Here is a 9,367-nt window from a genome sequence, read left to right as displayed (position 1 = left end):
ATCACAGAAAATGTTATGCTTACCCAGAAATTTGTCCATAATATATCCAAGATGAATATTGGGGGAAATATTGTTCTAAAGCTTGATATGGCTAAGGCCTACGACAGAATATCATGGACATTCCTTGTGGAGGTCTTAAAAAGGTTTGGCTTTTTCGAAGCTGGATTAATAGTATTTGGAGACTTATCTCCAACGTGTGGTATTCTGTTCTTATTAATGGATCCAGGAATGGATTATTCTCTTCATCACAAGGCCTGAAACAAGGTGATCCGCTATCCCATTCACTCTTCATCTTAGCAGCAGAGGTTCTCTCCAGGTCACTCAATAACCTACACAACAACAACGACTTTATTCCTTTCTCAATGAATCAAAGAGGCCCTCAGATTAACCACCTTACCTATGCAGATGATATTGTCATTTTTAGCAGCGGCAACAGTAGGTTAGTGAAGCTGATTATGAATCAAATTACTAATTATGAGAGGGCTTCTGGTCAAAGGGTGAACAAACAAAAAGGTTTTTTTCTCACTGACCCTAAAGCTGGGGTTTATAGGATCAATAGGATTAGAGCTTGTACTGATTTTATGGATAAAACTTTTCCATTTACATATTTGGGTTGCCCTATCTATATGGGGAGGAAGAATATTTGTTATTTTGATGATATGGTCACTAAAGTTGTGAAGAGACTCAATGGGTGGCAAGGTAAGATGCTCACATATGGTGGCAAAATGGTTCTAATCAAAAGTGTGCTTCATTCTATGCCTACCTATACTCTCACTTCTATTAATCCTCCAAAAACATATATTAATCTTCTAGAAAGGCACCTTGCTAGGTTTTTCTGGGGTTCTAATGTTGATAAAGCAAATTATCATTGGAGATCCTAGAAAAACCTTTGCCTTCCTATAGATGAAGGAGGTATTGGAATTAGGGATATGGCTGACATCTCTAATACTCTTGCCATTAAAAGATGGTGGAGATTTATGACTCAGATCTCTTTGTGGTTTGACTTCCTAAAAGCCAAGAATTGCACTAGATCTCACCCTTCAGCAAAAAAGTGGAATTTTGACAACTCTCAAGCATGGAAATTCCTTCTTAGAGCTAGAGATAATGCAGAAGCAAAGATCATTTGGAAAATCAACAATGGAAACACTATTATGTGGTTGGATAATTAGAGCGAAATGGGTGCTTTGGCTACTTTTTATCCAGATGATGTAACCAACCATAAAGCCAAAGTCAAGGAGTACTTCACAAATAGAGGTTGGGACCTTAACAAATTGAGAAGAATCCTTCTAGAATATATGGTGCAGCAGATCAGTAACATTAAGATTGGCCATGAGGATCAACCTGATTATGCCATCTGGAGTGCTACTCAAGATGGACAATTCTCCAACACATCTGCATGGAATATGATCAGACACAAAAAGGATAAGAACCATGTTCTAGCTCAAGTATGGCACAAAAGTTTTCCCTTTAAGATATCTTTTCTAACTTGGAGATTAGTTTTGCGCAGGTTACCTTTTGATGAAATAATTAACAACTTTGGCAACCAGTTATCCTCTATGTGCTTCTGCTGCTCAAATCCTATGTGCGAGTCAATCCAACATATCTTCATTGAAGGACAGGCTGCCAACCACATATGAAATTTCTTTGGTGCATCACTCGGCATTAGGCATCACCACTGGTCTCCAACTATGGTATTGAAAAATTGGAGGGATACAAGGCCTAAGAATGAGATTCACAAATTACTCCTTCAAATTATTCCAATTTGTATTTTATGGGAAATTTGGAGGAGTTGGGCAGCTTGTAAATATGGAGATGGGTATTTTGGCAAAAGCCTGTGGCAGGAAGGTTTAAGGCTAACACAGATGGAAGTTTTCTAGGCAACAATTCAAGAATATGCATTAGAAGAGTTATCAGGAATGAACTAGGTGATTTGGTAAGGCATTTTCAATTCCTATCCAATGCAACAATAATAACCAAGCAGAGGCACAAGCATCCAAATATGGGGTGGAATGGTGTTTTCAAAATTGAATACATGCTTTCGATTTGGAATTAGACTCACTGATTGTGACGAATATGCTGAAAAATGAAAACACCAACAATCTCAAGTTTAGAAAGATAATCAAAGACATCACCTCGATAGTCAGTAGGGTAGAGGTACACTTCACCCATTGCTTTAGAGAAGCAAATAAAGTGGCAGATTCTTTAGCTAAGTTAGCCTCATCTGGTGGAAATGGTACCTTCTACTACTCTTTTTAACAATTTTCGAAAGAGACGAAGGGACATTTTCAACTTGACAAATGACAACTTCCTAGTATTAGAAGAAGATACGACAAAAGTAATTTATTTGTAAGTTGAATTTATAGTTAGATATGGAAGAGTAGTATAGGCCCTCTCTTCCAATTGTTTTTAAGACTACATCAGTCATGTTCTTTTGGAGGTTAAAGTTCATGTCCCCCTCTTTTTTGTAATTTTTGCATTTGAATGGACATCGTAGGGGTCTAGCCTAACCCCCAACATTTAAAAAATAATAATAATAAAAAAAAGTAGCAGAGAGACCTTTAACCTTGGATGTTCAGACCTTGGCCAACCAGTTTGTTAGATTAGATATTTTCGAGCCGAGCCGAGTTTTGGCTTGCGTGATTTCTCAGTCTTCTCTTTATGACCGTATCAGGAAGTGTTAGTATGATGACCCCCATCTACTTGTCTTTAGGACACGGTTTAGTACGGTGATGTCAAGGAAGTCACTATTGGAGATGACAATGTATTACTGATGCATGGCAGGCTATATGTGCCCAATGTAGATGGTTTGCGTGAGTTGATTTTTCAGGAGGGTCACAGTTCGTGGTACTCCATTCATCCAGGTGCCGCCAAGATGTATCAGGACTTGAGGAAGCACTATTGGTGGAGGCGTATGAAGAAGGATATAGTGGAATATGTAGCTCGTTGCCTAAATTATCAGCAAGTGAAGTATAAGGATCAACGACTCGGTGAATTGCTTCAGAAGTTAGAGATTCCAGAGTGGAAATGGGAGCAAATCACTATGGATTTTATTGTAGGTCTCCCACTGACTCAGAGGAAGTTCGATGCAGTTTGGTTGATTGTGGATAGATTGACCATGTCAGCTCATTTCATTTATATGGTTACTACTTAATCTTCGGAGCAGCTGGCTCAGGTTTACATTTGCGAGATTGTCAGACTTCATGTCGTACCAGTATCTATCATCTCTGACTGGGGTACACAGTTCACATCACCGTTCTGGAGAGCCGTAAAATGTGAATTGGGTACTCGGGTGGAGTTGAGTACAACATTTCATCCTTAGACGGATGGACAGTCCAAGCGCACTATTCATATATTGGGGGATATGATTCGTGTGTGTGTGTGTGTGATGGATTTTGGGGGTGCTTGGGATCAGTTCTTGCCACTTTAGAGCTTGCCTAAAATAACAATTATCAGTCGAGTATTCGGATTGTACCATTTGAGGCTTTGTATGGTAGGCGGTGCTGGTATCCAGGGGGTTAGTTCGAGCCGGGCGAGGCTAGGTTATTGGGTACAAACTTGGTTCAGGAAGCTTTGGAAAAGGTTAAATTTATTCAGGATCGACTTTGTATAACCCAATCCAGACAGAAGAGTTATGCAGTTCGGAAAGCTCTCGACGTTGCATTTATGGTTGGGGAGTGGGTTTAGCTCCGGGTTTCTCCCATGAAGGGTGTTATGAGGTTCGGAAGGAAGGGAAAGTTGAGCCCTAGGTATATTGGTCCTTTTAAGATTCTTGAGAGAGTTGGATATGTGGCTTACAGACTTGCACTACCACCTAGTCTCTTTCCAGTTCATCCAGTGTTCCATGTTTCCATGCTCTAGAAGTATAATGGCGATCTGTCTCATGTGTTGGACTTCAGCTCAGTCCAGTTGGACAAGGATCTATCTTATGTTGAGGAACCAGTGGCCATTCTGGACAGGCAAGTTCGGAAGTTGAGGTCGAAGAACATCGCTTCAGTGAAGGTTCAGTGGAGAGGTCATCCAGCCGAGGAGACAACTTGGGAGACCGAGCATGATATACATAGTCGTTATACTCATCTTTTCACCATTTCAGGTATGTCTCTATAATCGTTCGAAGATGAACGTTTGTTTTAAGTGGGGGATGATGTAATGACCAGGCCTGTCATTTTGAGAGTTTTAGCCCTGAACCCCTAATTATTTCTCCCTCTATTTCATTTTGTGGTTACGTGACTTGCCGGGAGGATTTATTTTTGGTTTCGAAGTGAAATGGGATACATAGTCCCTAAATTGGAAGTTCAAGTTTTAGGTATTGACCGTCGTTTGAATTGTGTGAAGACAACTTTGGAATGGAGTTTCGACGGTTCTAATAGCTCCGTAGGGTGATTTTGGTCTTAGGAGCGTGTTCGGATGTTGAATTGGAGGTCCGTAGGTCATTTTGGCGTAAATTGGCAAAAATTGGAAAACTAGATAATTTTTTGAAGTTTGACCGGGAGTGGACTTTTTGATATCGAGGCCGGATTCTGATTTCAGAAGTTGGAGTAGGTCTGTAATGTCAATTATGACTTGTGTACAAAATTTGGGATCAATCGGACTTGATCTGATAGGTTTCGGCATCGTTTGTAGAAGTTAAAATTTCTTTAGTTTCAATAGGCTTGAATTGGGGTGCGATTCATGTTTTTGATGTTGTTTGATGTGATTTTAAGGCTCGACTAAGTTCATACGATGTTTTAAGATTGATAGTATAATTGGTTGAGGTCCCGGGGCCTCGAGTTGATTTCGGGTGGTTAACAGATTGAATTAGAGTTGGGTGAATTACTGAAGTTTGGAATATGATGGTGTTATCGCACCTTCGGAGTTCTAATAGCAGGTGCGAGCTCGCAGAAGCGAGAAGTGAAGCACATAAGCAACCTAGGAAGCGTTATGCAGTGGTCTCAGAAGCAAAGTAATTTTCGCACCTGCGTGGTCGCAGATGTGTCCCACTTGTGAACACCTTTATTCAATAATATTGTTTCCCCATTGAAATTTTCACCTAGTTTGCGTGTATTTAAGGTGGAATTTGGGAGTTTGAGGCTAGGGATTTAGAGAGTTTAATTTGGGGATTTGAGTTGCGATTTGACGTCAAATTTTGGTAAATTTGGTATGGTTAGACTCGTGGTTGAATGAGTGTTTGTATTTTGTGACTTTTACCCGATTCCGAGACATGGTCCCGGGTTAACTTTTTGAGGTGATTTTTAAATTCCTTGTTAAAGTCATAATTACATTATTTGATTAGTTTATTATAATTATATTTATAGTATGTAAATATTTTGGCTAGATTCTAGTTGATCGGAGTCGTAAAATCGAGGGAAAGACATTCTATTTGACTGATTGAGCGAGATTTGAGGTAAGCGAATTGTCTAACCTTATGTGGGAGAAATTCCCTTTAGGATTGGTACTGTTATGGTATTTGAAATATGTGAAGGCCGGGTACGTGAGGTGACGAGTGCGTACTCGGGCTAAATGTTGGAAATTTGATTTTTGCTAAATAGTTCCTTTTTGTTTCTTTAATCGAGTGCTCTAGCACGTGTAGTCATCATGTTTAGCCTAATGTTACATGTCTACGTGTCTTATATCTTACTTGCGAATTGTGCAACTTACTAAGTTGAATTACTTGTTTCCCTTGATTTTGTATTCGTTATTTAATTGTATGATTCTTTGCTGTAATTTCATTATTCCGTTTGTTATGTGTTGTTTTCGTGATCTTTTGTTGAGATAATTGTTTGGCTGTGGCAAAAGGTTTCTGCCGTGCAGTGTATTTATTGTAGCACGAGGTTTCTGCCATGCGGAGTGTTATTGTGGCACGAGGTTTTTGCCGTGCAGAGTATTTTTGTGGCACGAGGTTTCTGCCGTGAGGAATGTTATTGTGGCACGAGGTTTCTACTATGCGGTTATCATTGTTTGCATGAGGTTTGTGTCGTGCCGTTGTGAGATATTTACTTTTGGGACTACGAGGCGGTACCTTGGGAGTGCCCCAGTTGTTTACCCCTATTTACTGTATTGTTGTTGTTGTTGTTTCTTAATTTGTAGAATTCTTGTTTCCTTACGTGTTGTAGTTGTCTTCTTGAATTATGTGTTGTTACCTTCTGTGAATTTTTATTGTTACACTTCTCTATCATTCATCACTTTATTATATCTTTTGCCCTGGTTTCTTATTATTTTCAGTAGGCCCTGACCTGAGCTCGTCACTACTCTACCGAGGTTAGGCTTGTCACTTACTATGTACCATTGTGATGTACCCATACTACTCTTCTGCACATCTTTTGTGCAGATCCAGATTCTTCCTACAAGGCCAGATATTAGTGAGCCAGCCCGTGCATGAAGACTTTAAGGTATATCTGCCAGCGTCCGCAGACCTTGGAGTCCCCCTCTATCCTTATTATGTTATTTTTGCTTATTTTCATTAGACTATGATGTATAGAGATATTTAGTATTTCTCTATATATTCAGTTATTCCGCATAATTTCAGGCTTACCTAGTCTTCAAGACTAGGTGCCATCACGACATCTGTATCGCGCTCAAATGCACACCTTAAAACAAGGTATGAATAGGTCAGTTGCAATTATAGTAACCCAACGAAGAGTCGGGATTGAATCCACAGGGAGCTAGTCGGGATCGAAACCACAAGAAAGGGTTTTGTTTCTATTTCTATTTTAAAACTAAAGATTGCAAAATAGAGAAATAAGACTAGGATAATTATTTTTTATGGTTTTTCAAATTGGTAAAAGCTTAGGGATGTGACCACTACCTATGTGTTTTCCTAATGGGATAAAAACCTTAATGCTTATTTTGTTGATCGGGTGTATTATAGCTATCAACTCTCAATTTTTCACTCAATACCTCTCGGTCAGAGAATGATTTTGCCCAAATTGGCTTTCTCAAGACCAAATGGGTATCACATAATACAATTGATAAAAGCTCAAGTCGGGTTATTACTATCTCTAGGTTGAACCCTTTAATTGGGTTAATCAATCTCTCGATTGACCCAATTCCTTGTTAGCCAACAATGTCATGTCGGATCGGGTTGCACACTGCAATAATGTCATGCCGTATCGGGTTGCACGCCACAACAACGAGATGTTGAGCATAACTCCTTACACTTATTTGTGTGTCTTGTTTTTCATCCATGAGGTAGGTTTACGACATCTATTTGGCCATTTTATTCGTTATGCGGGCTGGGTAGTCCTTTATCTAGAGTTATTCTTCCTTATGTATAAGATTTGTATAAGGTATGTTTAAGAGCAAATATCATTATTTAGTTTAGAATGAGGTAATGGTTCTTGTCAGGAGGGGAGACTTCGTGAATTACTGATTCAGCAGGTGGTTATGAGTTTCTACATGACTCTTTCGTCGTGTTAGTGTTATGAGAGTTGGAACATGATTTATATACGTCATGAGATGTATTGCGGGCATCAGATACGTAGAATTACAGCTATTAGGGTCGGAGGATGTTATTATGGGCAACCGACTTATGTGGTGCGTGGTGTGATTTCAGCATAGATGCATGATCATGTTTTGGTACAGTGCGTGGTGATTGGTACGGCGTTCGTGTGTTAGAGTCAGGCCTTCTAAAGAAATTCGGAAGTTGGAACTTGGTTTTAAAGCTTGTTAACTAAGTTTATAGGGAGTATTTTCAGTATGGCTCGAGCTAAAGTGTCCAACCAGAATGTGGTGGCACGGGTAGGTGCACAAGGTGTCGTACAATAATTTTGGACAACTCCGGAGCAGTCCTTAGCACGTTTGAGGACGAACGTATGTTTAAGTGGGGGAGACTATAACGACCCGACCGGTTGTTTTGAGCTATAGTGCGTCGTTCATTGGTTTGAGGCATTGAGTAGCTTCACTTCAGGTATTACGACTTGTACAAGTGTTCAGAATTGAATTTCGTGAAGCTCAGAGTCAATTTCGAAATAAAATTCTAATTTCGAAAGCTTTAAGTTGGAAAATTGACTAAGGTTTGATTTTTGAGTAAACGGACTCAGAATCGGGATTTGAAGGTTCTGATAGGTTCGTATGATAATTTCAGACTTGGGTGTATGTTCAGGTCGAGTATCGGGTGGCCCGAGAGTATTTCGATGCTTATTTCAGAAGGTTGCCATTTTGAAGGTTTAAGAATTTTCTAAGTTTGGGTTGTAGTGAATTTTGATATTATTGATGTTCAATTGGGATTTCGAGCCTAGGAATTGTTTTGTATGGTGATTTTGGTCTTAGGAGCATGTCCGGATGTTGATTTGGAGGTCTACAGGTCATTCCGGTATCAATTGGCGAAAGTTGGAAATTATATGATTTTTTGGAAGTTTGACCGGAAGTGGACGTTTTGATATCGGGATTGGATTACGATTCCGGAAGTTGGAGTAGGTCCGTAGTGTCAATTAGTACTTGTGTGCAAAATTTGAGGTCAATCGTACTTGATTTGATAGTTTTGGTGTCTGGTCATGGGGACTTCAAGTATTCTCAAAGATCGATCAGAAGTTCTTAACAGGAAAAGTCGAAAGGAACCTTGAACTGAATTACAACTTTTGGAACTGTTTCTATAGGAAAAACCGTAAGATAAAAACAAACTTCTGCCCCAGTTTTGGAGTATTGGGAATATGGATTTTTGTTGCAATGGAACCGAACCCAGGGTAAGGCTGCCTACGTATCCTTTCGGAATCAGGTCGGACGTAGTTCAATGACTCAGAAAATTTGCTCAGTGACTCAGATTTTTTTTTATTTAAGTACACATGTTCCAAAAAGTGGAAAACAAAGGAAGAAGAAAAATACAACTTAAAAGGGGTAACAAAAGGGTGACACTTTCTTGGAATAGCGAGCAATGGTAGCCTTCGTCATCTCGATCTAAGAAAATCATGCGCGAAAGTTCCACAGTGGGTATATATCAGACATAATATCTTTTGACTGCATCTGCATTAATAGTCATGTCTGGTACCCGTCCTTCTTCATCTACCAAGTGCAAGGCCCCTTTTGGTAACACTTTCTTGATGATGTAGGGTCCTTTCCAGTTTGGGGCGAACTTTCCTTTAGCTTCTACTTGGTGTGGAAGAATGCGTTTCAGAACGAGTTGGCCTACCTCGAAGTACCTTGGACGCACTTTCTTGTTGTAAGCGCGTGCCATTCTTTGCTAGTATAACTGGCCAAAGCACACTGCTGCTAGCCGTTTCTCATCAATCAACATTAGTTGTTCTAATCGGGTCTTTACCCATTCTGCATCTTCAATCTCCGACTCCACAATGATCCGAAGAGAGGGAATTTTGACTTCAACCGGTATTACAACTTCTGTCCCATATACCAACAGATAAGGAGTTGCACCAACAGATGTGCGAGCAGTCGTGTGGTA

At 39.8% G+C, this 9,367-nt stretch overlaps 1 protein-coding gene across 1 annotated transcript; it reads left to right on the top strand.

Annotated features, from left to right (window-relative positions):
* Positions 1 to 362: 362 nt before the first annotated feature.
* On the top strand, positions 363 to 1,169 carry LOC138905463 (uncharacterized). The gene is made up of 2 exons (XM_070193986.1): positions 363 to 699; positions 904 to 1,169. Exons 1-2 carry the CDS (start codon positions 363 to 365, stop codon positions 1,167 to 1,169), a joined length of 603 nt encoding a protein of 200 aa, XP_070050087.1.
* The last annotated feature ends 8,198 nt before the right edge of the window (positions 1,170 to 9,367 follow it).

The sequence above is a fragment of the Nicotiana tomentosiformis genome, chromosome 2 (genome assembly GCF_000390325.3).
Source record: "Nicotiana tomentosiformis chromosome 2, ASM39032v3, whole genome shotgun sequence".
Classification (NCBI taxonomy): domain Eukaryota; kingdom Viridiplantae; phylum Streptophyta; class Magnoliopsida; order Solanales; family Solanaceae; genus Nicotiana; species Nicotiana tomentosiformis.
This window is presented reverse-complemented; position numbering and strand designations above follow the sequence as displayed.